A 26366-nucleotide genomic window follows, 5' to 3' on the forward strand; every position below is an offset into this window, starting at 1 on the left:
TGAGGGCCTGCTTGTGGTCCATTCCTCTGGTTAAGATTGGCCTGGGAGTGTCCCAGAGGTTCATCGTGGTCGTGTGCTCGAACGAGGCCAGGGGCCTAGGGGCGGATCTGACCGGAGGCCGAGCTTATCAATCACGTAGCAATTCTCACCCCTGAGCTCTATTCTGTGCCTACTGTGTAGGCCAACGTTCCCACCCACTTGGTCTCATAGGCTGGACTGCTTTCTAATTCTTCGCTGTTTCGCTTTTTTCGCTTTTTGTCCCAGGGTTGCGGGTCCTTAATGATGTTGAAGGACCAGGATATGAGTGTCAATGATTTCAGATATGTGACTACCAAAGCAACAGACTTCATCTGTTGATCCCGCATGGATCGTATTCTTCTCTTTCAGAAGACCTCGGCAAATTAAGATTTTCTCAATCCTCATTCCAGTCACCAATAAGAGATGAAGGGGAGCGGTGACAGAGAGAATCTGCTTGCTCTGGAGTCTGGAACACCGGAGTACAAGAAGTACACCATGTTCAAGAAGTCTGCTCACAACATATTTGGTATTGCAGCATCGCAGGGAGCGAGTTGGCAACTGCATAGGCCTCTGTTTATCGCTCTATAGCGATCTCATGTCGTCGTTCGATATCCTTCAACTCTTTTTGATCTCGACCTGGAACTTGGTAACCCAGTCCGTAAACTCGTCCTTTTGGCCAGCCCATGGCTTGGCTAAAAGCTCCGAGACCGCAAAGGCATCGAAGAAACACTGGTCCATGAGCCGTGTGATTTCTGTTGAGTCGAGATCGTAAAATGCGACGGCAAGACTGTTGAAACGGTCTGCCATCTTCCTAAGAAGAGGGAGTACTTCATCCAGCCGGGAGACGACCACCGAGTCATCCTGAGGCGCCAGGGGCAGTTTTGGCAGTGTCTTGAGCCTTCGCTTGATGAGGGCCTGGAAGAGCAGGACAGTAAGCCGCAGCCTACGCAAGGTTGAGTCTAGCCGGTCTCTGATCTTGTCAGGATCGTCGCGTGGGATGACGGTGTTGGAGTTCATGAGGTCGTCGATCATAGCCTGGGTGCTGATATGGGTGTTGTTCACGCCGTCGGCAAGATCCTGGACGTCTTGGTCTTGACCTTCGTCCGCATCGTCGGAATCGTCGTCGTCGTCCTCTTCATCCTGCTCTTCGGACCATTCCTTGAGTTCCTCCATGACGTCCTTGAGCGTGTCCCTGAAATGCTCTGCCCTGTGAACAAGATGGCCCACCACGCCCAGGTTGGCAAAGTTAATGACCTCGTCACAGACATTCCATAGCACGCCGGTCGCCATGATGCTGCCTTTGCCCCCCTTCGCACTAGACGGACCATCCCGCTTCCCCCTGTGGCAGAACCTTTCCGTCCTTGGGGATCTTCTGGATGAGTTCTCTCGTCTCTTTGAGAACCCGTCCACACCTCCAAGCCAGATCCCGGCGGATAAGCTTCGTGTATGAGTCGGCGTGGCATAGCTGTACGGCCGAGGCAATGGCGGGTATGGGCTCCTGGATGAGCTGCCTGAGCACCGTTGAGATAGCAGATGGCGTGAAGGGCTCGGTGATAATAAAGAGAGAAATCTTGGTGGCATGAGCCTTGACCAGGGTTGCTGAGTCTCTCGCGAGGGCTAGGCAGTCCAGAGGCTTTGAATCGTCCTCTGGTGACCTCGAGGCGGCCCATTTGTCTGCGGACGGGCCTGAGTCACTGTTGGAGTCGACGACATCTTTAAGAGACGCCTCGAGGCTCTGGATGAGTGTGACAGCGCTGTCGACCAGAGAGCTGAGCTCTTCGAGCCCTTTTGGAGTTGTCGAGGCCATCTTATGCGATAGCTAGCTCGTCCTCTGCAGATGTGCACTCGCTCAACGGCTGCTGCCTCGCCAGAGTGACCGTTGAACTCGAACTGAACTTTTGGAAGAGATGGCGGGGCAGTTTTCACAGTGGGGTAACTTCAGTGAGCTTAGAGCAGCAGGCAGGCCCTGGGAGCACGGTCGAGGGCAGGCACGGAGCTATCAGCGCCATGGGGTTGCCGGCCGGTCTCAAAACCTGGGGTCGTGCTACGTGATTGGCCGGCAACAGGGGGCTGTTTCTGGAGTTGCCAGCAATGCTCTCATGCTAATGGTCAAGGCCACAATTCAACCACAACTCCCAACCTTCACAATCCTGGGCTGCTGCACGACGACGACACGAAGAGTTGTTGTGTGTTTTCTTGTACATCCAGGAGAACAGGGCAGTCGAGTTCGGAAATGCATCAAAAAGGCCTGGTGGTGCTTCTGAGCACCCTTGCCAGTTCTCGGGTGGCAGCTGCTGGGAGCTTGCCTCGAGGTGTCGGCCCTGAGTGTAAGTCACCGTGCAGGCCAACGTGTCGAGGACACCTTGGAACCCAATTGACCTTCAACGGGCCAATTCCCACTCCTGTCATGCTACCATGACGTCTAATATTCTCAAACGGCAATGGACTGACAAGAGACACAGTCGCCAAGTTCTTTTCGACGAAAGAGCCCTTCCAATGCATCGGGCATCCCTCCATCGTCCTCAAACCCTCTCAGATCAATGACAACAGCTGCGACTGCCCCGATGGCTCTGACGAGCCAGGCACTGCTGCCTGCGCACATCTTGACCCCTTATCTCCGGAACAGCCCTTGCCTTCCTCGACAAGCGGAACGACCAACGTCACGAACGCCCTGCCTGGCTTCTGGTGCGAGAACGCCGGCCACATCGGCTCATATGTGCCCTTCGTCTTTGTGAACGACGGAGTATGCGACTACGACCTCTGCTGCGATGGAAGCGAGGAATACTCCCATGCTGGCGGTGTCAAGTGCCAGAACCGCTGTGACTCCATCGGCAAGGAGTACCGAAAGCTCGAAGACGCTCGAAAGCAGGCCAAGGAGAAGGCCGCTAAGCGCCGGAGGACCATGTCGAAGGAGGCCAGAGAACTTCGACGCAGGGTGGAGGCTAAGATCACATCCCTGGAGGAGGAGATCAAGGGTTTGCAAGCCAAGAAGGACGAGCTGGAGCAGAAGTACCAAGAGGTCGAGCGGTCCGAGCGCGGAAAGGTCGTCAAGACAGACGGCGAGGGTGGCAAGCTGGGAGTCTTACTGGGACTGGCCAAGGGCAGGGTGAGCGAACTCCGCGACACCCTGGACAAGGTCCTAGACCAGCGCGATTCACTCCAGGAGCGCGTCAACGAGCTGGAGGAGATCCTCAAGAAGTTCAAGGAGGAGTACAACCCCAACTTCAATGACGAGGGTGTGAAAGCTGCCGTCAAGGGCTGGGAGGACTACGCCGCCAAGACGGCAGACGCTAAGGAACCCGAGCTTAAGGAGTCCGAGATAGATGAGATCCTGAAGGTGGACGGCGAGAGCTCTGGAATCAACTGGAATGAGTTCGAGGGCGAGGAGGCTGTGGACACTGATATCCGTAAGTCTCGCAGAACTCTTGTGACATGAACGCACTCGCTAACACCTAGCAGTCTACAGCATTGAGGCCTACCTGCCCGAGTCTCTGCGGGCCTACCTCCATGGAAAGTTCAACGCCCTGAGGGTATGGCTGATCGAGAACGGCATCGTCGCGGACAACCCTTCGTCTGGCCACGAGTCGAAGCTGGTGACTGCTGCCCGTGAGGCCTTCCAGGCGGTCTCTGATGATCTGTCCAAGAAGGAGCGAACCCTCGGCGAGCAGCAAGAAGACCTCAAGAAGGACTACGGCCCTGATGACATCTTCCGAGTCCTGAAGGACAAGTGTGTTGATGTTGACAGCGGGGAATACACCTACGAGATTTGCTGGCTTGATAAGACCAGCCAGAAATCCAAGAAGGGCCACGGAAACACGAACATGGGCAAATTCACCCGCTTTGACATCGAGGAGGCCGACGACGAGGAGCGCCTAGACGGCAAGAGCCTGGGCAAGGGACCACGCAAGGTGATGCGGTACGAGAACGGCCAGAGCTGCTGGAACGGGCCCCAGCGACGGACAGACGTCTGGCTTGGCTGTGCTGAGACGGAGGAGATCTGGAGGGTCAGCGAGTCTGAGAAGTGTGTGTACAAGATGGAGGTGGGTACACCAGCTGCCTGCGAAGACGTCCACGAGCCAGGAGTCAGGTCCAAGGACGAGCTGTAAATGGAACAGGTAACAGCAAACAGGTGAGGCGTTCTGTAGTGGAAGTTCTAGCGATCTCTGACACCCACACCATTGTAAAATCATAGGCTAGAGATAGGGTCCAGATATAGAAGGGAGCGAGGGTATCATAATGTCATATTTGCTATGAATTCGGAATTTACATCACTTTTACAGACGCTCGCCTGCCTCAGGTCTGCTAATTAGCCACGGACCGATGCTAATCTTCGCCGCTTATCCCTCTCAGCCTGCTCAGCCATAACCGCACGGGTTAAAGATGCAGCCATAGGGTTGTTGATGGAGGGGGCATCGTTCTTGGTTGCCTTTTGGACCTTTGCCGGACGGCCGTTCTCCGAATCTCCATTCTTCGCGCCGTCTGGCCCATCGCCCTCCTTATCACCAGCCTTCCTTTTCTTCTTCTTCTCGCTCTTGTCCTTCTTCTTACTATGTGTCAGGCCTCTTGCGCGCAGATCCTCCATCCTCTTGGTCACCCTCTCCAGGTCCGCCTCCTCGGTCGGCAGTATTGGCACGACGTCCTGCGCCTCGAACGGCTCGCTGCACTCGGGGCAGTTGTGTTCCTGATCCATGATCTCCTTGATCGCCACCTCGGCAAAGACGTGGCCGCACGGCACGATGTAGACGGCCCTGCTCGCCGGGCCCAGCTCCTTCAGGCTGACGGGGCACGCCCAGATCTCCTTCTCCTTTGACCCGGCCGGCTTGTACCGCTTGAACCGCAGCCTCACGATGTCCCGCAGGCTCCTGATGCCCGTCGACGCGAATGTCATGTCGTTGCCGTTGGCCTGCTCCTCGTCTCCCTCGTCGCCGTCTACGCTCGGCACCAGCCCCTTTAGTATGGACTCGTAGTTGTAGAGCCTGCCTCTCCAGTCTGACGCGACGTTCTCCATGTCGAGCGGCTCTGAGGACAAGGGGTCCTGTGTCCATGCGTGGCTGAGGGATTCGAGGGCTGTGGCCTTCAGTTCGCTGACGGTCTGGGCGCGGGCGGCTTCCTTGACGAGCTCGCGGCGCTTCGGGATGGAGCCGCCATCGTTTCCCATGGTAGGCAAGAATCGCTGTTTGTGATCGTGGTGGAGTGAGCAACGAATTCGGGATGCAATTTGGAATTCTGTCAGTGCCTTGGCGTTTGTGGTTTTGCGAGTCAGCGCAGAAGGAAGAAGGTGGGATTGGGAAGTTGGAATGAAAGCAGTGGCGTTCCACGAGTGTGGTACCCAGTCGGTTATGCTGTTGCGCAAGAGTGCAACGGCTATTTATCGATAAGCGTAAGCTGGGGTCCGTGATTCGTTCAGGGGGTTTGATGCCCGCCCATGCCGACTGCAAGCGGTAGGTAGACAGGGCCGCGGGAGGAGAGAGCTACACCAGCTGCCTCTCGGTGAGTTGGCAGTATACTGTAATAACTCTTGCCTTGTTGTTCTCGCCCTTCCCTTGCCCTTTTCCATTTATACTGAGTCAACTGTGTCTGCTTGCTGCCCCTCTCCGGGTAGCTTTCATTCACCCTGTCGTCCACCTGCATTGTTTGGCGGCACTGCAGCACCACCCAAATCACCGCGTACACGTCGAGACAAGCTTGGGTGACCTCACCCTGGCGCAACAACCCAAATCATATCATAAGGCGTGGGCGGAGCCTCTGAACTGCCTCAAATCCCCCAGCCTGTGCTCCGCAGAATGAAATAGGCCCTCGAAGCTTGCCCAGTGTAGGGACAGCAGCCATCAGAGACAAGATGGCCAACCAAGCGTCCCGGCCCCTCGAGATTGCCCTCGAGAACCTGGACACCCTGCTCAGGGAGATCAAGTCCAGGACCATCTCTGAGGACCAGCGCAAACGTTTTGCCAGGCAACTGCGAGACGCGATTGTTGAGAGGTGCCACCGCGGTATGTCCTACTCTCCCTGCCTCTGTGTAACTGCTCGCGCGACCTTGACACTGACCGGCTGCCAGAGCTCGCTCCCGAAAACTTCGCGATCCTGTCCGCCCAATTGCAGAAGGCAATCAGCAACCTCATCATCCATGGCAACGACACGGCCGAGCGTCTCGGAGGCGTCTACATCGTCGACACGCTGGTCGATTTCGAGGGGATCGATATGGCAACGAAATATACCCGATTCACGCAAAATCTCCGCCAGATCCTGCGAGGAAAGGACATAAACCCAATGCGCCCTGCTGCTGAGGTCCTGGGAAAGCTGTGTAGGCCCGGCGGGTCCATCATCTCGGAGCTGGTCGAGGCCGAGACCAAGAACGCCCTGGAGTGGCTGCAGTCCGATCGCATCGAAGAGAGAAGATACAGCGCCGTGCTTGTTCTGCGGGAGCTCGCTAGAAATGCGCCCACACTCATGTATGCGTACGTTGGCATGGTCTTCGACATGCTGTGGGCGGGACTGAGGGACCAACGACACCTGATCCGAGCAACGTCTGCCGAATGCGTTAGCGCGTGCTTCCGGATCATCAGGGAGCGAGACCAAGAGCTCAAACAAATCTGGATGGATAAGATGTACAATGAGGCGTTACAGGGCTTGAAGGCTGGCTCCGTCGAGTCGATCCACGCTTCTCTTCTGGTGTTGAAGGAGCTACTGGAGCAGGGCGGCATGTACATGCAGGACCACTACCAAGAGGCGTGCGACATCGTGTCTCGATTTAAGGACCACCGGGACCCGACCATTCGCAAGACTGTCGTGCTGCTCATTCCAGACCTCGCTAATTACGCGCCATCCGAATTTGCGTCAACTCGGCTACACGGATTCATGCTTCACCTCTCCAGCATGCTCAAGAAGGAGAAGGAGAGAAATGACGCGTTCCTTGCCATCGGCAATATCGCCAACTCAGTCAAGAGTGCGATAGCGCCGTACCTTGACGGCGTGCTGATTTATGTACGCGAGGGCTTGAGCGTGACATCCCGTAAGCGCGGCTCTGTCGACCCTGTCTTTGACTGCATCAGTCGGCTTGCCGTTGCTGTCGGCCAGACACTTAGTAAATACATGGAGGCACTCCTGGCACCGATCTTTGCTTGCGAGCTCACGCCAAAGCTGACGCAAGCTCTTGTCGATATGGCTTTCTACATACCACCAGTCAAAGCCACGATCCAGGAGAGGCTTCTTGATATGCTCAGCAAGGTGCTCTGCGGACAGCCTTTCAAGCCGCTCGGCGCTCCGCAGCCAAACACTCTCCCATCCGTGCCCGTCATCCAGAAAGATCCGAAGGACCCATTAGCGTATGAGCATAGGAAAGCTGAGATCAAGCTGGCGCTTAACACTCTGGGCAGCTTCGATTTCTCAGGTACGTTATGTCAACATGGCCTACATCAGCCTAATTGCACCTTGTGTCCCCTATTCGAAGTTGGCTATGTGCCTGTTTTGGCATTAACTAATAATCCTGACTGTAGGCCATGTCCTTAATGAGTTCGTGCGCGACGTCGCTATCAAATACGTCGAGGATGACGACCCGGAGATACGGGAGGCAGCGGCGTTGACGTGCTGTCAGCTCTACGTCCGTGACCCAATCGTCAACCAAACGAGTTACCACGCCCTGGCCGTTGTGGGCGAGGTCATAGAGAAGCTGTTGACTGTGGGAGTCTCGGACCTGGATCCCACTATCCGTCGCACAGTCCTCGCAGCGCTCGACGAGCGCTTCGACCGGCATCTCTCAAAGGCTGAGAATATTCGAACCTTGTTTTTCGCCCTCAACGACGAGTACTTCCCTATCAGAGAGGTGGCAATCTCGATCATTGGCAGACTTGCAAGGTACAATCCAGCTTATGTAGCCCCTTCCCTCCGCAAGACTCTGATCCAAATGCTTACCGAGCTTGAATTTTCCAACGTGGCAAGGAACAAGGAAGAAAGTGCCAAGCTTCTGTCGCTGTTGGTCCAGAATGCTCAGGAAATCATCAACCCCTACGTCGACTCTATGGTTAAAGTTCTCCTTCCTAAGGCTAGCGATAAATCCCCTTCTGTCGCTGCCACCATCCTCAAAGCGCTCGGCGAGTTGTGTGCGGTTGGTGGAGAGAGCATGCTGCCATACAAGGATGAGCTTATGCCCATGATTATCGAGGCTCTGCAGGACCAAAGCTCTGCTCAGAAGCGCGAGGCTGCTCTTCATACGCTTGGCCAGTTGGCCAGCAATTCTGGCTATGTCATTGAACCGTACCTGGATCACCCTCAGCTTCTCGAGCTATTACAGAACATCATTCGCAGCGAGCCCCAGCATGGACCACTTCGGCAGGAGACAATCAAGCTTCTCGGCATCCTGGGTGCCCTGGATCCTTACCGGTATCAGCAAGTGGAAGAGCGCACCCCCGAAATTTCAAGGCGTGTTGAATCCACAGCAATGACTGACGTCTCGCTGATGATGACTGGCCTGACGCCGTCCAACAAGGAGTACTATCCCACTGTTGTCATTAACGCACTTCTCAACATTCTGAAGGATCATTCCTTGGTGTCCTACCATGCTCAAGTCATTGATGCGATCATGAACATCTTTCGCACCCTCGGTCTGGAATGCGTGTCTTTTCTGGATCGCATTATACCTGCCTTCCTGATGGTCATCCGCAGCACTAATGGTCCTCGGCGCGAATCGTATTTCAATCAACTCGCCATGTTGGTCAGCATCGTGCGTCAACACATTCGCAATTTCCTGCCTGAGATTGTGGACCTCCTCCAGGAATTCTTCCCCGACAAGCCGCCAACTTTGCAGTCGACAATTCTGTCGCTAGTCGAAGCGATTTCCCGGTCCCTAGAGGGCGAGTTCAAGGTCTATCTGGCCGGGCTCTTGCCCATGATGCTCCACGTTCTCGAGCACGAGACAGTTCCTAAGCGCACCGCCTCCGAGAAGGTTCTTCATGCATTCCTGGTCTTTGGCTCGAGTGCAGAAGAGTATATGCATCTCATCATTCCGGTCATCGTTCGCACGTTTGAGAAGCCCAGCAATCCAACGGTCTTGCGCCGCTCTGCGATTGAGACGATCGGCAAAATCTCTCGGCAGGTAAATCTCAACGACTTTGCTGCCAAGATTATCCATCCTCTCACGAGAGTCTTGCAAACGAATGACGTGACCCTACGGATGGCCGCAATGGACACACTTTGTGCTCTCATCCAGCAGCTGGGTCGTGACTACCTTCACTTCTCTCACACTGTTGGAAAAATCCTCCGGGACAACGGAATACAGCACTCTAATTACGACCTGCTTGTCAATCGTCTCAAGGAGGGAGGCGTCCTGCCACAGGACCTGAGCTCCGAGACTCGTTTTGTTGACCAGGTTGACGAGACGCCTTTCGCAGATCTCGGAACTAAGAAGTTGGAGATGAACGCCATACACCTGAAATCCGCCTGGGACACCAGAGGCAAATCAACTAAGGAGGACTGGCAAGAATGGCTACGTCGATTCAGCACGACGCTGTTGACAGAGTCACCAAACCACGCGCTCAGAGCCTGCGCCTCGTTGGCAAGCGTCTATCTGCCGCTTGCTCGAGAACTCTTCAATTCGGCATTCGTAAGCTGTTGGAGTGAACTCTATGAGCAGTTCCAGGAAGAGCTTATTCTCAACCTTGAGAATGCGATAAAGTCGGAGAATGTGACTCCAGATCTGCTCAACCTCCTCCTGCACCTGGCCGAGTTCATGGAGCATGATGACAAGGCGCTGCCTATCGACATCCGCGTTCTCGGCAGAGAAGCCGCTCGATGCCACGCCTACGCAAAGGCTCTTCACTACAAGGAACTGGAATTCCTTCAGGATCAGAGCAGTGGCGCGGTCGAAGCGCTGATTGTCATCAACAACCAGCTTCAGCAGTCTGATGCGGCTATCGGTATCCTCCGCAAAGCCCAGCTTTACAAAGACGGCATTCAACTGCGTGAGACTTGGTTTGAGAAGCTGGAGAGGTGGGAGGAGGCTCTCGCCTTTTATAATAAGCGCGAAGCTGAGATCCCTGACGACCAAGCAGTGCCAGTGGAGATTGTTATGGGCAAGATGCGCTGTCTGCACGCTTTGGGCGAATGGGATGCTTTGGGTCAGTTGACTGGGACTACATGGGCTAACTCCTCACCGGAAGTCCAACGACTCATCGCTCCCTTGGCCACTACTGCTGCCTGGGGCCTCGGGAAGTGGGATTCCATGGACAACTACCTACAGTCCCTGAAACGGTTTTCGCCAGACAGAGCTTTCTTCGGTGCTATTCTCGCCCTTCATCGCAACCAGTTCAGGGAAGCTGCACAGAACATCGAAGCTGCTCGGGAAGGGCTTGACACGGAGCTAAGCGCGCTCGTCAGTGAGTCTTATAACCGGGCTTACCAAGTTATTGTCCGCGTGCAGATGCTGGCAGAGCTCGAGGAGATCATCGTTTACAAGCAGACCGATGCAAAGAAGCAGGCGACGATGCGCCGGACGACGTGGGAGCAGCGTCTCAAGGGTTGCCAACGCAATGTCGATGTCTGGCAGAGGATGTTACGGCTGCGAGCACTCGTCATCACACCGACGGAGAATATGCACATGTGGATCAAGTTCGCCAACCTTTGCCGCAAATCGGGACGAATGAGTCTTGCCGAGAAGTCCTTGAAGCAGCTCATCGGCAGCGATGCGCCTTTGGAGTCCATGATCCCCTTCTGGAACGATCGCAACGTGCGTCCCAACATACCTAACCAGGTAGTCTACGCTGTTCTGAAGTATCAGTGGGAGCTTGGCCAACAAGCCACACATAAAGATACCGATGTTTCGGAGAAAGCGCTCAGGTGCCTCCGGCTGTTCACCGCAGAGTCAGCGAAAGCTTTCGAGCTCATCAGAGCCGGACCTATGCAGTCGCACCAAGCTAACGGCGATAACTTCCACCTGTCACATGGTCTTGGTTACCCGGACAGTCATGGGTCCCATGACACATATCTTTCGCAGCAGAGAGCCACTGTTGACGAGGCGGTACTTCTCGCGAAGTGCTACCTTCGTCAGGGAGAGTGGATGATTGCCTTGGACACCGACAACTGGCAACACACGCATGTGAGGGAGATCTTGACCTGCTACTCACAAGCCACAAAGTACAACTCGAGATGGTACAAGGCCTGGCATGCCTGGGCTTTGGCAAACTTCGAGGTTGTTCAGGCACTCTCGTCCAACGGCGAGGGCGTTCCATCGCGGGTTGACCACGCCGTCGTTGCCAACCATGTTGTTCCGGCAGTTCACGGCTTCTTTGAGTCCATCTCTCTGTCGCAGGGAAGCTCGCTGCAAGATACGCTGCGACTGTTGACCCTTTGGCTCACACATGGCGGTTACTCCGAGGTTACCTCTGCTGTCACTGAAGGATTCACACACGTCAGTGTCGATACGTGGCTTGAAGTGATACCACAACTGATTGCACGCATCAACCAGCCGAACAAGCGAGTCCAGCAGTCTGTTCATCATCTCCTGGCCGACGTGGGCAGGGCGCATCCCCAAGCCTTGGTCTACCCTCTCACAGTGGCGATGAAGTCCTGGCAAGGCAGCCGTCGGTCACGATCTGCTGCACAGATCATGGACAGCATGCGACAGCACAGCTCCAAACTTGTCGAGCAGGCTGACACAGTCAGCCACGAACTCATCCGGGTCGCCGTGTTGTGGCACGAGCTTTGGCATGAAGGCCTCGAGGAGGCAAGCCGTTTGTATTTTGTTGTTCACAACATCGAGGGCATGTTCGCCGCGCTTGAGCCCCTCCATCAGTTACTCGACCGTGGCCCAGAAACGCTCAGGGAGATCTCCTTTGTCCAGACCTTTGGCAGGGATCTTACGGAAGCCAGGGAATGGTGCAGGCAGTACGAGGTCAGCCACGACGTGAATGACCTGAACCAAGCCTGGGACCTTTACTACCAAGTCTATCGGCGCATCTATCGGCAGCTGCCGCAAATGACATCCCTCGAGCTGACGTACTGCTCACCAAAGTTGATGGAGGCCAAAGATCTCGATCTTGCAGTGCCGGGCACCTACAAGAGTGGGCAGCCTGTTGTGCGCATTACATCTTTCGACACGACGTTCAGCGTTATTAGCAGCAAGCAACGTCCGCGGAAGTTGAACATCAACGGTAGCGATGGTCAGTCTTATACCTTCCTGCTCAAGGGCCACGAAGATATAAGACAAGACGAACGTGTCATGCAACTCTTTGGTCTCTGCAACACACTGCTGGCAAACGACTCGGAGTGCTACAAGCGTCACTTGAACATTCAGAGATACCCGGCGATCCCGCTGAGCCATAGTTCTGGCTTGTTGGGCTGGGTTCCGAACAGTGACACGGTGCACATGCTCATAAGAGAGTACCGAGAGAGCCGAAAGATCCTCCTTAATATTGAGCATCGAATTATGTTGCAGATGGCCCCTGATTATGACAACTTGACCCTGATGCAGAAGGTCGAAGTCTTCGGCTATGCTCTCGACAACACCACAGGCCAGGACTTGTACCGCGTTCTGTGGCTGAAGAGCAAGAGCTCGGAGGCCTGGCTGGAGCGGCGCACCAACTACACGCGCAGTCTTGGTGTGATGAGCATGGTCGGCTACATCTTGGGTCTGGGCGATCGTCATCCTTCGAACCTCATGCTGGACCGGATCACCGGCAAGATCATCCACATTGATTTCGGCGACTGTTTCGAAGTGGCCATGAAGCGGGAGAAGTACCCTGAGAGGGTGCCCTTCCGTCTGACCCGTATGCTCACGTATGCTATGGAAGTCTCCAATATTGAGGGAAGCTTCCGCATTACGTGTGAGCATGTGATGAGGGTCCTCCGGGACAACAAGGAGAGTGTGATGGCGGTCTTGGAAGCGGTAAGTCGTTGTTTCGCCTCACTCTTGTTCGGACTGTCACTGACTTGCCACGTAGTTTATTCATGATCCGCTCCTTACTTGGCGGTTGACCAGCGCCGCCAGCCCAGCAGGCCCCAACTTCACTTCCGAGAGGGAGCAAGCTCTCGTCGGTGCTCAGGCGCCTCGCGGTCGCCGCGCGTCCATCCTCGACGCGGACCCGGCCGCGCTCCGCGCCGCCCAAGCAGCAGTCAGCATGACCAACGACAATGCGATGGCGGGCGGGCCTCCTCGAGCCCGCGCCCGCACAAACTCCTCTGCTGCACCCGTCATCGGCAGCCTGGGCATGAACGGTGCTAACGGCGTTAACGGCCAGCAGAACCAGGACCCGACCGAGATACAGAATGCACGGGCGGTCGAGGTTCTGGACCGGGTGTCGCAGAAGCTGACGGGCAGGGACTTCAAGGCCGGCGAGGAGCTGGACGTGCTCACGCAGGTCGACAAGCTCATTGTCGAGGCGACAAAGCTGGAGAATCTCTGCCAGCATTACATAGGTTGGTGCAGTTTCTGGTAATTGAGGTAGATGGGGAAAGGGGACACATATGCAATCCTCACGGTGGACATAGTGCGATGGGAGTAGTTATTTGTTTCGCTGCGTTTCCTGCTTGTAGGCATTGCAGAGGCGGACGACGGGTTCGCAAGAAAGGCAAATCAAAATTGAGAGCGCGCTGGAAAGGCTGTTAACAGATCGGGGTGGTGTTTCCGCGAGGAGTTCGAGGTTGAGCTTTACAGGGCCGAGTCCATACCAGAAGCAAATAGGCATAGAGAGGCTTAGGTGAATTGAGTATTCATCGTTCTTTTTTGGTCTTTATCCAAGAACCCCTATTCTTGTAGAAGCTTTGACAGCAGACTTGGTTCTTTCATCTCTCTCCCTGAACCAATTCACTTGGCTCTCATGCACAGCCCCAATGCGCTCAGGTGCTGATTGGCTGTACTAGAGGGTTCTGCCCCATATGTAAAAGCTCAGCTGTCTGTCTCTTCTCATCCTACTTCATGTTGACGTACGTCAGCCGACCAGCTCACCGCCCATCAATTGTGCTTCGGACGAAGACTGTACTGCCTGAGGGTGACGACGATCTCGCAACTTCTAGGTTGCGTTTTTTTTTAATAGAAAAGACATACAAGCAAATTCACACGGTCCAGGGTTCTAAGTCTGCAGATCCCTGCCGATTCGCAGGATGTTGTCTTTCTTGACTGGGTGTCTGCAAAGGCACTTTGGTGATGACGAAGACGACAATAGTCATCCTTATAATCCCCCCAGCCAGGGCATTGGTTCGTGTCATCCTCTTTTCCTTACCCACCCACATGCAACACCTGAATGGGGACAACGGCCGCGGGCAGAACATGAAGGTCAAAGCCTCAGCTCCCGTGTAGTTATAAGAGATTATGCTGCTCCACTCCGTGGCATACTCAAGGCCGCGATTTGTTTGCAGCATTGCTGTTCTAAGACGGCCTCTTCCGGGCAGCCTCGACGGACAATTGTATCGATGGCATGTCTCGTTACCTGCGCTGTCCGGGTCCGGCCTTTTTACGTCTCCTATCCCACCTCATGTCTGGAATCATGGTCTCATCCGGCGATGCTGGACTTTATGCACGTGCTGACATGTCCTCCTTGAAGATCGAAAAGTATTCGCTCATTATGTGGTAAGTTGAGCCCGTGAAGTCAAAGCAAAACTGAGTGGGCAGTACGTAACAAGAAGGGAATCCCCAGTTCGGCCTCACCGACGGCCACACGTACGAGGACTGGAACCAGGAGATCCTCGCGGCGCACGCGGCGGGCATCGACGGCTTCGCGCTCAACATAGGGCCCAACGACCACTACACGATGCCGCAGCTGCGCCAGGCCTACTCGGCGGCGGCGTCCCTGCTCGGGGGCCGGTTCGTCATGTTCCTGTCCTTCGACATGGCGGCCGGGGAGTGGCCGGTCGACCAGGTCGTCGCGTGCATCAACGAGTTCAAGGACTCGCCCGCCCAGTGCAGGGTCAACGGCCTGCCCTTCGTCTCGACCTTTGAGGGCCCGCAGTGGGCTGATAACTGGCCGGCTGTGAGGCAGGCCACGGGCGGCATATATTTCGTGCCGGACTGGAGCTCTCTCGGGCCGCACGGTGTTGGGGAGAAGCTTGGTCTGATTGATGGGGCGTGTGAGTATCAACTCCGGGATAAATGTGTTACTTGAGGATGCCTTGTTTGTTGAAAGCTGACGTTATGTCCGTTGCGGACTCTTAGTCTCATGGGGTGCTTGGCCACGGGCAGATCAGCACCATATGACCACCGACGAGGATGTCCAATACCAGAGGCAGCTCCGTGGCAAATCGTTCATGGCAGGCGTGTCTCCGTGGTTTTACACGAGTATGTTGCCACCCTCCCCTCTTGCTTGTCCGAGTCGAGACTGACGAATATTCAGGGTTGCCCCAATGGGAAAAGAACTGGCTCTCCGCGAGCGAGAGGCTCTGGTATGACCGGTGGATGCACATGCTCGAGCTTCGGCCGGAATTTGTCCAGATCATCACATGTAAGTGCCTCTAGCCGAAGCATTTACCACACGTCGTGGCTGACTGGCCACCGTGCACACCCACAGGGAACGACTACGGTGAATCTAGCTACATCTACGACCCCGTCCGTCCGGGGCAAATTGTCCCTGGTGCCGAGCACTATGTCCACGACCTGTGCCCACATACCGCATTCAGGACCATTCTTCCCCATTTCATAGCCGCTTACAAAGCTGGGAGCACGCAAATCGGCATGCCGCAAGAGGATTGCGCCATCGCATGGTACCGAACTACTCCTGCTGCGTGTGGCCACGATGGAGGTGAGACCCGATTTCCATTCAGTCTGGCAGAAGCGCCTTGTTTCGTATACTGACGATGTACGTTTTCCCCCCTGGTTTAGACACCGCATGGGGCCAGGGCGGCGGTCAGTCAGCAAGCCAGGGAGCCAGGGACGTCGTCTCTGTGCTGGCAGTCACTAGAGAACCGACGGCCCTTCATGTTAGCATCGGTGGCTTATCGCAGGAGTATATAACGCACCACCAGCATGGGCACTTGACATTCTTCGAGGTGCCGTTCGACGGCAGGCTTGGTCCGGTCCAGTTGTTCCTGGGTGGCAAGTCGGTGACGGGCCCGGAGATCCGGAACGAGATCCCCCAGTGTGGACACAACACATACAATTGTACAGCAATACATACATAGACGGCGTAGGTAGAGAAAAACTGGTAGACTAAGTTGTCAGTTCGTTCGAATAGTTGGCAGGTTTCTAGCGAGGTTACATTGAATTCGGTACCGACTGCCCCGATTAAATAATTTCACCCCCCCCAAGACCACGCGTACAGGTCACCGGCTTGCGGGCTATTTAAGAGCGACTGGTTGTGCAAGCAATCTTCGGTGCCAAAGCTGTCAACAGCGATGACTCGCATCTCGGCCATTTCTGTCAACGGAGCTGTGTGGCCGGCCTTAACAGTGCACCATGCGACGCTGTATAATCCCGTGGCCATTGGGTGCCGGACGCGGCTTGGCCCACACCCATGTCAGTCCCGAAGCGAAGGTCGGATTTGTGGGGAACATACATGCGAACTAGACCCGAGGCAGGAGAGGACAAGCTTTGTGCCTAATGAAAGGGTGCCATGCCGGTGGGCTCTTGCCATGTTTCGTTTCACAGGCACACGTCGCCGTCCTTCATCTCGGCACTGGACCACACCAAGGTTCGGTCACGGTACCGAATGTGGACTAATACGGATCCGGAGATAACATATTGGCCTTGGCATCGCGAAGGAGGCTCCTGGGGTACTTTTATTCCGCCAATTGCACCAGAATGGCAACATGCCAACCGCTCCTCAGGCTGCAGACAGCGGCCACCTCGCCAACCAACGGATTAGGGGTGAGATCCAGACGCCGCCATCGAAAGGTCGGCATGTAGCCGAGTACATGCCAAGGCCAAAGTATATCCCCCTGGGCAATTCAAGTCTATCTCGACCGTAGTCTGTTGTACATGTGTATAAAACTAGTAGACTCGCCCGTTCTCTGTCTTTTGAGTCTGTATCGTGCCACCGGCATCTGCAGGCCTTCTGCTGCGAGGCTTTGATATCATCATGGGCTTCAAGATGCTCCTCCATTCTTTGCTTCTGGCCGCCTGCGGCTTCACTTCAGTCTTTGCTGCCTTCGGGTTCACGAAATCAGGGGACAACTATGTCATCGATGCCGGCTCATCCAACGCACTCGTGTTCCAGGTCTCGGCCACGAGCTGCGATATCAACTCGATCTTGTACCGGGGAACCCAGCTGCAGTATTCTGGAAAGGGGTCGCACATCAGCTCCGGCCTGGGAAGCGCGACCGTCTCGGTCAGCCAGGTCACCGCCTCTGGTACTAGCTACATCAAGGTCACATGTGTCACCTCAACCCTCACTCAGTACATGGTCGTGAAGCAGGCAGAGAGCAACATTTACATGGCAACATACATCACCGCCGAGCCAGATATTGGAGAGCTCCGATTCATCGCGCGTCTGCTGCCGTCCGTCCTGCCTAACGAGTATCCCTATGGCTCCGTCTCCAACACCAATGGCGGCAGTGCCGTTGAGGGTTCCGATGTGTAAGTTTTCTTCATGTATATATCAATGCAGGCTGTGGACTCCAAACAAGCTGACAACCATCGACGTGATTAGCTACCTTGTGAGCGGCCAGACCCGTTCAAAGTTCTACTCGTCCACCCGCTTCATCGACGAGAATGTGCACTGTGTCAACAGCGACACCATCCACGCCTGCATCTTGACTCCTCAGCAAGAGTCCAGCTCCGGAGGCCCCTTCTTCAGGGATATTGACTCCAACAACGCCGGCGACTCGACGAACCTCTACAACTACATGAACTCGGGCCACGTCCAGACCGAGGCCTTCCGCACAGGGCTCCACGGCCCGTACGTGATGACCTTCTCGCGAGACGGCATCCCGACCCTCAAGAGCATCGACACCTCCTTCTTCAGCGAGCTCAGCATCCAGGGCTACGTCGCCGCATCCGGCCGCGGAACCGTCACCGGCACCGCCTCGGGCGTCGGCTCGTCCTTCACGCCCGTCGTGCACTGGTACAACTCGGCCGCGCAGTACTGGACCACGGCCAGCTCGAGCGGGTCCTTCACGTCGCCGGCGATGAAGCCCGGCACCTACACGATGGTGCTGTACCAGACCGAGTTCAAGGTGGCGTCCCAGTCGGTGACGGTCAGCGCGGGCAAGGCGACGACGTCCAACATCAAGAGCACGCTCGCGAGCCACACGTCGCTCTTCAAGATCGGCGAGTACGACGGCCAGCCCACGGGGTTCCGCAACGCCGACAAGTTCCTGCGCATGCACCCCTCGGACTCGCGCATGTCCTCGTGGGGCCCGCTGACCTACACCGTCGGCTCGTCGGCGCTGACCGACTTCCCCATGGCCCTCTTCAAGGGCGTCAACGACCCCGTCACCATCAAGTTCTCCCTGTCCAGCGCCCCCAGCGGCACCGCCACCCTGCGCATCGCCACCACCCTCTCCTTCGCCGGCGCCAGGCCCCAGGCCAAGGTCAACAGCTACACCGGCGCCGCCCCCGCCGCCCCTACCAAGATCGACTCGAGGGGCGTCACGCGCGGTGCTTACAGGGGCTTCGGCGAGGTTTATGATGTCTCTATCCCCGCTGGAACCCTCGTCAGCGGCAGCAACACCATCACCATCTCGGCCATCTCCGGGAGCAGCGGGGACACTTACCTGAACCCCAACTTCATCTTCGATGCTGTTGAGCTGTTCACCGGTTAGGGCCCCGATCCGGTATGAGTAGTAAAAAAAGCAGCAGCATTTCATTATGTGTTATCAGGTCGTGGCACGATGAGGCCAAATCGTCAAAGAAAGTCGACTAACGGACTTGGGTATCTGCGATGTCTATTTGTGGCCTTCTTGTACATACTTATATGGCCTTTTCCTGTACATATTCCCTCTTCACAGTGCATATATCTATCTGTCAACAAACAAATATATCTCTCTGGTACCAATCCAACCAGATCCTCAAGCACTCCCTGCAGACTGTCCCTGACCCAGCTCCCGTCCCTGCCTCTCCCTCTCCCTCTCCCGCCACTCATCCTCCAGCATCGCGAACCCGAGCACGTCGCTCCACCCGCCCCGGAACCACAGCGCCTCGCGCTTCCGCTGCTCGGGCACGAACCCGAGCCTCTCGTACAGCCGGCCGGCGCCCTCGTTGTGCGAGAAGCTCTCGATGCCGATCCGGTGCAGGCCGTAGACCCGGAAGCCCCACGCGACCACCCAGCGAATCGCCTCGCTGCCGTGGCCCCTGCGCTGGTAGGGCGGGAGGATGTCGATGCCGACGTTGGCGTTGCGGTGCTGCGCCGTGCGCATGCTCGTCGACCCGCTCAGGCTGATGAGCCCGATCGGGGTCGGGCCCGCCGCCTTCTTGCCCGGCTGCTGCGCCTGCCGGCGCCGGGGCCTCGTCCTTGGCGGCGTCGGCGTCGGCGTCGGCGGCTGGCTCTGGGCCGCTGGGCGGCGGGAGGCACACGATGACGGCGATGATGGCCTGCTCCAGGCGTTGCTTCCACCTCTTTGTGGCGTCCTTGTTCTGCGGCACCAGGGCCAGGTCCACGCCGTTGGCGAAGCCCTCTGCGTCGAGCGAGATTGAGTGGATGAAATCCAGGTCCTCGTCGTTGTCCTCAATGGCTCTGTACAAGAGCCGCTCCGACTTGAATAGGTTGCTGCCGGCCATCTTGGAGGGATAAATGCTTCGGGTCGTGGATCGGGCTGCGGCAGACCCAAGTGGATGGATGTGTTGGCTCAGATAATGCAGTGCTCGTCGACAGTGAGACATTTAAATCGTCTGCGGCCGGCCGGATTCTCGCTTTGCGGCACCCTGGATGAGAGGTGGGGGCCAGTCAGCTCTACAATTAGTACTTGTGGCTTTGATTCCTGCTGCACCTCTCCCAAGCAGCATATTGGCAATTCAGTATGGAGGAGTTGGTTATCAGGGCGGGATAAACTCACGCCGTTTGAGTCACGCCGTCTCAGTGGCTCGCCGATTCGTTTTAGGAAGGAGAGTGGATCCAATGCCTAGTGCACTTGTCTGGAACCTCTTCTACCAATTGATTGCTTTGAACGTAGCGAGCAGACATCACAATAAAGTATTCTTTAACTACAACACTCAAATCCAGGCCTCGCGTAGAAAGAAAATAGGAGTGCTAAGCGCACAGAGTCTTCAGATTTGGCCGAGTCTGATGATTCTTCGGGAGACACAAGATCATGCCATAATGTACTTGATTGACTCCAGTAAATTGCAAACTGAATAATCTATTGTCTCCTAGCAGTGGCAAACTGAACATGTTTAAGATTATAACACCTGCTGTGTTCTCAGTTTATGCCGTCACTGCGTTTTCTGAGCTACTATGCCCATGCCTCAAGCCAAAGGAAAATAACACTGACCTGACTCAGGCAAGATTATATTGACACTCCAGGCTATGAACGAATTCAATGAAGAAGATATGGCATGTCCACGTCGTAAACCTAAATGTGATAAGTGCGAGCGGATGCGGGGTTTGTCTCTTGTTTAGTGCAGTTTGCCCCAAATGAGTTGAAGGTGCATAGTGTCAGCATCCAAGCGAAAAGTCCACTATGCTGAGTCCATATTGTCACTTCATTGTGCGCATGTCTTTTTACACATAGCACATTCTGCATCTTTACCAGTCTTATTCCAATCATTTCCACTCTGACAGACCTCTATAGTATATGTAACCCATCTCCAATGCCACTTGCTAAGCAAACTAGCAGAGAAACCAAAGACTGTGATACTTCACCTAGCTGGCAACAATCATGTACGCAGGATCACAACTATGAGCTCAATGGCAAGATAAAAACAGCCCACATGTTCTTGAGGGCTGCTCTCAAAATGGTGATTACAGCCTCATGGAGTGCTATTCTCCGTGTCTTGCTCCTTATTTGTCTCCAAGGATGAGAGAAACACAATCATCCACATGTGCTGAGACGATCAACAGCATTTCTCAATGCCGTCCTTATGCCAAGCGTGCGCCTCAACCTAGAACCCACAAAGCGATTCCAAGCACGCCATCAAATATCTGTCCTGCTTGATTATGGAGTCATTGCTGTCCAGCACAGTTCCAATGGTGGGACCAAGGGATGAGATTGAAGACCAAGCAGCTGACAGTGATGAAACTATCCGGCCCATCTCTTCAAGACACTGGCGTCTCATCCAAATCTTGCATGCAGTACCTGAAAGGCATAACTTTGATGTTGCTCCAAGGGTGCTCTTGAACGTTTGTCAAGGTGACTACATGTTAGTTAGTTGGCACATCACGAGATGACTACTCAGACCTACAGCTCTCACACCTCACAAACTGCTTGCCCCATCCTCCCCTAGTGAGCCTGGGTCCTGGAACCAGAAGCTTACATCACATTGACGGGAATCACATGCCACATAATTGTAGGTCTTCCTCACGCTCGAACGATCCGGCACACGCATCTCGTGAGGTCACAGATTAATTGAAAAATAAGATCAATATACAATTACCAAGTGAGGCAGCGCACAGGCGCTGACTCCGCCAACATACTATATGGATGCCCGTCTATGTGTTCCTTCTTCTTTTTTGGTTACCCATCCTGCACATGCAGCGAGCGTGGTATCACACGAAATCAAAATGCTTTCCAAGACCAGTCCCCTCCCCATGAAGAGTGCGTCATCTTCACCATTCGTCAAGGCCTCACGGGAAGCTGCAACTCTTCCAAACCACAAGCACCTCCCCCGGCTTTTCACTGTTGTCAGGATGAGCTCCCGCTCAACACTCCACCGCTGGCCGTCTCAGAATCGTCCTTCCTGGTCTTGTTCCTAAACGCGAGAAGCACCTCCTTCAGGGTGCGCCGTGGCTTCTTTGCCTCGTAGAGCGGCTTGTGCTCCTGGTCGATGTCGTGCTCGTGCTCGTAATCGACGTGGACGAAGGCCCGCTCGACGTCTTGCAACCCTTCCAGCTTGCGCTGGAGATCCTGATTGACGTCATGCGAAACCTTGAGCGGCGTCTTCTCGTCCATGACCACGTCAACCTCGACGTAATACTTTTGACCAGCGTGGTAGGCGCGGCACTGGATGGTTGAGAGTTAGTCACAAGGCCACGACCATTACCGCTTAGGATCAAGTACTCACGGTATCCACCTTGAGGATCCTCTCGTCATGAGTGATGGTCATGTACACGAGCTTGGAGATGAACTCCTTGGGCGCTCCCTTGCCGACCAGTAACCACACCTGCTCAAAGGCGTTGGACACCCACGAGAACAAGATCAACAAAGCGATGCAGATGGCACCGATGGGATCGAGATACCAGACAAATCGGTCACCAACGATGGACATGACCAGGCCGAAGATGTTGACCACGATATCGTTACGGTGGTCGATGAAAAAGACGTGGACTGAAGGATACTTCCGCAGGAAGAAGCAGTAGATCATCAAAGTTGATTTGGCGCCAACTGTGTGATGGTATAAGTGATTAGCACTTGTCACACTTCATCCTGTACGGCGGCTGGACGAGCTGTGACTTACTTGCGCAGGCAACACAGACCAGAGGAATGATCTGAAGCTGCTCGGAATGTTGTTCCCCTTCACCAAGAGATCTTCCCGACTCCACCATCAGTTGGATGGCAACAGTGGTCATCAAGGCGCAGAACAAGATGATGCCTATTGTTTCGATTCTGGTTCGTCCCTGTGAGGGGTTTTAGCACCAAGAAAGCAGAAAATTGGGGCGCGACGGTCTGTCTTACCACAGGGTACTTGTATATGCTGGGACGGGCGGCCATCCTTGACGTGGTCCACATTACGAAGGAAGACACCAAGTCCATCTAGGCAATTGCTAGTCAGAGGCGACGTCTTCAAGGTGAGGGGAATAAGCCATGTACTTACGAAGGCATCTGCTGCAGTAGCAAACAGCTACGGGACCCAAGCGTGTCAGTTGATGATATCTGCTGATGGAGACATGATGGTGATGTGCCATACCGACAGTGAACCCGTGGATACAGCGGCATACAGCTGGATGCAGAAGAGACAAAAGTTGACACCGAAAGAAGTGTTGACGGCGAACCGGATCCTGGGTCCCATCTTGACCTCTTCAGCAATACCGGCTCGTTCCTCATCGCCGGCGCCGAGGAATTGGTCGATGAGATCATTCTGCCGTGTATAGTACTTCCTGAGCTTCCTCTTGTTCCCAGTGGGGTGCTCCTTTTTCATCTGGGCCTTGGAGACATCATCTTTCCGCATGCGAGCATAGTTCAGGGGGTCGGCAGGGTCGAAGGCGGTTGACCCGGTCCTGTTGGACGATGAGGCCGGGCCGTCAAAGTCTGGGACTTCGGTGGCTGAGCCGACCGCGATGTGCCGATCGCCACCAACATCCTTTTCGTGGGTGACGACAGCCTTCTCGGAGGTGAAAGGGGTCTTCTCATCACCGACGTCCAGCATGGACCTCTTCCCATTGGAAGCCCCCGAGGCAACGGGGGACTGTGGATTGGACGGCGCTTGTACCCCAGCGTCTTTGTTATCTTTACCAAGAGCGCACCAAGCAGGTCAAGAGTTAGTCAAGAGCAGTATGAGGAATGCTGAGTTGACCTTGGGGATAACTGGGCCCCGGATTGGTCGAACGATGGCTGTTCGAAACAGAGCCGAGTCCGGGACGACGATGAGACTTGGGGATCGTAAAGCGGAACCCAAGAATCGGGGAATTGTTGCGCTGAATGCCATTACGGGTGGACAAGACAGCGACAAAATTCCACGTACCTTGAGCAGGACCTGGAGAGCCCGTGGCGCCTCTTGACCCTTCCCCTTGCGGCTGACTTACTGATTTGTCGGAGGTGGACATTGTGGGAGGAGACAGCCACGCGACCGCGACTCTGGGTGGTTCTGAGCGACGATGGGGAATGTTTCGTCTCGGCTTAAAACAAAGAAAGATCTAGTCCTTTGAGAAGCGACGACCCAACAGCGGATTCCAGCGAGGACAAGCAATATATTGATTCTGAATTACTCTTGAATGAAGAAAAGCTTGTCACCCCTGCTTCGGTGTAATAAAGAATTCCGTTGAGGGAAACCGGAATTGTGCAGCAGAATGGGAGAGGAGGCGACGATTCGAGGCCAATTAGCCCCCCTCATACTGCTCGGTCTCGCTCAGCGCATGGTGCACAGGAGCCATAGCAGCGGAAAATAGCGCTGGAGGCAGCGTGGGCGGGCAAGGCCACGGAGGACGGTGGCGTCAAAGCTCGGCATGTGGAACACACATGGTGCTGGCTCCCCTAACAGAAAGGGGCAAAGGGGCAGCGGCAGATAGCAATGTCGAGGGGCTGGGACTGGTAGCAACCACGATCCCCAGGGCAGGGCACGAGCAGGACATGGGCACGCAGAGACGCGTAGTTGAAGATCTGTGTTGACGGCCAAGCAGATTTGGAACCGACCCCGATTCGGTGGTGCGGCCCGGGTAGCTGGAGCCGGGGAGCGAGGCGTCCCATGCCTGCAGCAAGGAAGCTTTTGCCGAGACCCAGAACTGGCACATAACTGACTGGACTAGACTGGCCTGGACCGGACTGCAGGACTGATTGACGGCATAGTCCAGATGGACCTGAGTTTGCATCTAGCAGGACCTGGCTGGCAGACGTGTCCAAGGCAGACCTGTCTTGTCCTGTCCAACAACGCATTCCACGGTGGACGATGGGCATTGGCGTGCTTGGAACAGGACGGACTGGCCTGGGTTATCTGCATGCCATGGCAAGCAGAAACGAGAGAGGATTTTCATGATGGCCATGATTCTGGGGTTGCTGAAGCTTGGCCTGGTCCAGGAACACCGGCTTGGGACCCTCTGGCAGCTGGGCAGCTGGGCACCGAAGCTTAGCCAGACAGCCAAGTCATGGTGGATGCAGGCTGGCTGCAAGGCTGGCTAAGCCCCATCTGCCAAGGAGAGGAAGAGGTCTGGGACGGGTCCGATTATCACCACCCCGAAGTCAGATCGTAATGGTGATGCTCATAATGATGTTTATAATGACTGAAAGTACCCACAGCCGTTGTGGACATGAGGGAACCGACCTTGGCTTGCGTCTGGTAGCAGGGAGCAGGCAGCAGACAAGTGCAGCCAAGAGATGGAGAGCGGCAGGAACAAGAAAGATATACGTATTACACGGCCGTCAGTCAGTCAGTTAGTCAGCCAGCCGACCTGGCCAGCCAAGACTGTGAGTGTGATTGCTCTGTGATATATCTGAGATACGACAGCTCCAGTCTTGTTTCCATTGACACTGTTGATCCCAGGGCTGGTGAGATAAGATGAGGGATGTACGTGTAATGTGTACTGTGCAGAGTTGCTCGTGTGTGATCCGATGTCCAGGTGTGACGGGGACGAGGTGGGGATACTGGCTGGCAGGGGGGTGCGGGTGCGGTGAGGCTCTTGAAGGCTGCCGTGAGGAAGGAGCAGCCGAAGTTTCCGCTGACATAATGAGGATCGCCCCGCCTCGCTGGGAACAAGCTCGTCAAGATCGTTCGCACCACCCATCATCGCTCGTTGGGATTGAAACAGCCTGAGGTTGGGTCGTGATTCGAGTGCAGGCAGGATCGCAGGTGCAACCAGGTGGTCGGTCGGACGGTCGGCCGGCTTTCACTTTTAACACAGAGGGAAAGCGTGCATGAGTGCTGGTGGTCCCCTTGCATCCCAAGTCTGGGGTTTGTCAGACGTGCTGTCGCCGCCAAGGGTCGGTGTTGCAGCTTCGTCAGCCTGACCCTGAACACTTGAGCTGCACTCGACTTTCGACACTCGACGCTCGACACTCGACGCTCGCCTCCTGAGACTCGAGGCTGGCGATCCGCCCCACTCGCACCGCTCTGCTGCCCTCGCTGCCCTGGTGCCGCCACGGCTAGGCTGTTACGAATGGGTGCATCCTCACAGGCCAGCGCGCCCCGACTTGCTTTAAGAAGGCGGCGCTCCCAGATCGTCACGCCAAGTATGCCAAGTCTGCCCAGCTACAACTTCTGTTTTACCTGTCGTGCTCTTCACCCTTCTCACACTCTTGGCAGCCTCTCTCTGCCCTGCCTTACCTGATTTCTGTGGTACTGTGGCACCTCTGCACCACCGAACCCGCCTCCGCTGCTGCTCCTACTGTTGCATGGACGACCCTCACCGCGCTCCGGCCTGCCCTGCCGAAACCAGATCGTCGCCTTGCACTCTGCCGCCTACCGTCTGCAGTCTGAAGCCTGTGGCCTGCAGTCTGTCGGTCTGCCCGTCTGCTGCGGTATTGCTTGGACAATGGTCGCCACCGCGTCACGAGACCAGGTGCAGAATGGCCGTCTCCACGAGCGGTCCCCGTGGACGTCATACAGCCTCAGTGCAGCGCAGCACAGCATCGCACACATTGTTGGGCAGGCAATTCCTCTCCCCCGCCATGGGGCTAGGTGAACCCTCGTG

At 55.5% G+C, this 26366-nt stretch overlaps 8 protein-coding genes across 8 annotated transcripts; 3 read left to right on the forward strand and 5 right to left on the reverse strand.

Moving 5' to 3' along the window:
* Positions 1 to 633: 633 nt before the first annotated feature.
* INS49_008735 (uncharacterized protein) lies at positions 634 to 1308 on the reverse strand (the record flags this gene model as incomplete). Its single annotated transcript, XM_043169474.1, has 1 exon — positions 634 to 1308. The coding sequence occupies one exon, from the start codon at positions 1306 to 1308 to the stop codon at positions 634 to 636; it is 675 nt and encodes a 224-aa protein (XP_043027154.1).
* A 25-nt stretch (positions 1309 to 1333) lies between these two features.
* On the reverse strand, positions 1334 to 1825 carry INS49_008736 (uncharacterized protein; the record flags this gene model as incomplete). Its single annotated transcript, XM_043169475.1, has 1 exon — positions 1334 to 1825. The coding sequence occupies one exon, from the start codon at positions 1823 to 1825 to the stop codon at positions 1334 to 1336; it is 492 nt and encodes a 163-aa protein (XP_043027155.1).
* Positions 1826 to 2251: 426 nt separating this feature from the next.
* INS49_008737 (uncharacterized protein) lies at positions 2252 to 4124 on the forward strand (the record flags this gene model as incomplete). Its single annotated transcript, XM_043169476.1, has 3 exons — positions 2252 to 2345; positions 2481 to 3425; positions 3478 to 4124. The coding sequence occupies 3 exons, from the start codon at positions 2252 to 2254 to the stop codon at positions 4122 to 4124; spliced, it is 1686 nt and encodes a 561-aa protein (XP_043027156.1).
* Positions 4125 to 4324: 200 nt separating this feature from the next.
* Positions 4325 to 5176, reverse strand: INS49_008738 (uncharacterized protein; the record flags this gene model as incomplete). The annotated part of the gene is made up of 1 exon (XM_043169477.1): positions 4325 to 5176. The coding sequence occupies one exon, from the start codon at positions 5174 to 5176 to the stop codon at positions 4325 to 4327; it is 852 nt and encodes a 283-aa protein (XP_043027157.1).
* A 681-nt stretch (positions 5177 to 5857) lies between these two features.
* INS49_008739 (uncharacterized protein) lies at positions 5858 to 16116 on the forward strand (the record flags this gene model as incomplete). The annotated part of the gene is made up of 10 exons (XM_043169478.1): positions 5858 to 6008; positions 6074 to 7405; positions 7512 to 12892; positions 12948 to 13422; positions 14547 to 14572; positions 14640 to 15069; positions 15182 to 15277; positions 15333 to 15440; positions 15507 to 15737; positions 15818 to 16116. 10 exons carry the CDS (start codon positions 5858 to 5860, stop codon positions 16114 to 16116), a joined length of 8529 nt encoding a protein of 2842 aa, XP_043027158.1.
* An 896-nt stretch (positions 16117 to 17012) lies between these two features.
* Positions 17013 to 18696, forward strand: INS49_008740 (uncharacterized protein; the record flags this gene model as incomplete). The annotated part of the gene is made up of 2 exons (XM_043169479.1): positions 17013 to 17509; positions 17583 to 18696. 2 exons carry the CDS (start codon positions 17013 to 17015, stop codon positions 18694 to 18696), a joined length of 1611 nt encoding a protein of 536 aa, XP_043027159.1.
* Positions 18697 to 18942: 246 nt separating this feature from the next.
* On the reverse strand, positions 18943 to 19651 carry INS49_008741 (uncharacterized protein; the record flags this gene model as incomplete). The annotated part of the gene is made up of 2 exons (XM_043169480.1): positions 18943 to 19362; positions 19448 to 19651. 2 exons carry the CDS (start codon positions 19649 to 19651, stop codon positions 18943 to 18945), a joined length of 624 nt encoding a protein of 207 aa, XP_043027160.1.
* A 2060-nt stretch (positions 19652 to 21711) lies between these two features.
* On the reverse strand, positions 21712 to 23789 carry INS49_008742 (uncharacterized protein; the record flags this gene model as incomplete). Its single annotated transcript, XM_043169481.1, has 7 exons — positions 21712 to 22029; positions 22091 to 22410; positions 22484 to 22643; positions 22702 to 22779; positions 22841 to 22867; positions 22934 to 23472; positions 23708 to 23789. 7 exons carry the CDS (start codon positions 23787 to 23789, stop codon positions 21712 to 21714), a joined length of 1524 nt encoding a protein of 507 aa, XP_043027161.1.
* Between the last annotated feature and the right edge of the window lie 2577 nt (positions 23790 to 26366).

The sequence above is a fragment of the Diaporthe citri genome (assembly GCF_014595645.1).
Source record: "Diaporthe citri strain NFHF-8-4 chromosome Unknown scaffold_3, whole genome shotgun sequence".
Taxonomy (NCBI): Eukaryota; Fungi; Ascomycota; class Sordariomycetes; order Diaporthales; family Diaporthaceae; genus Diaporthe; species Diaporthe citri.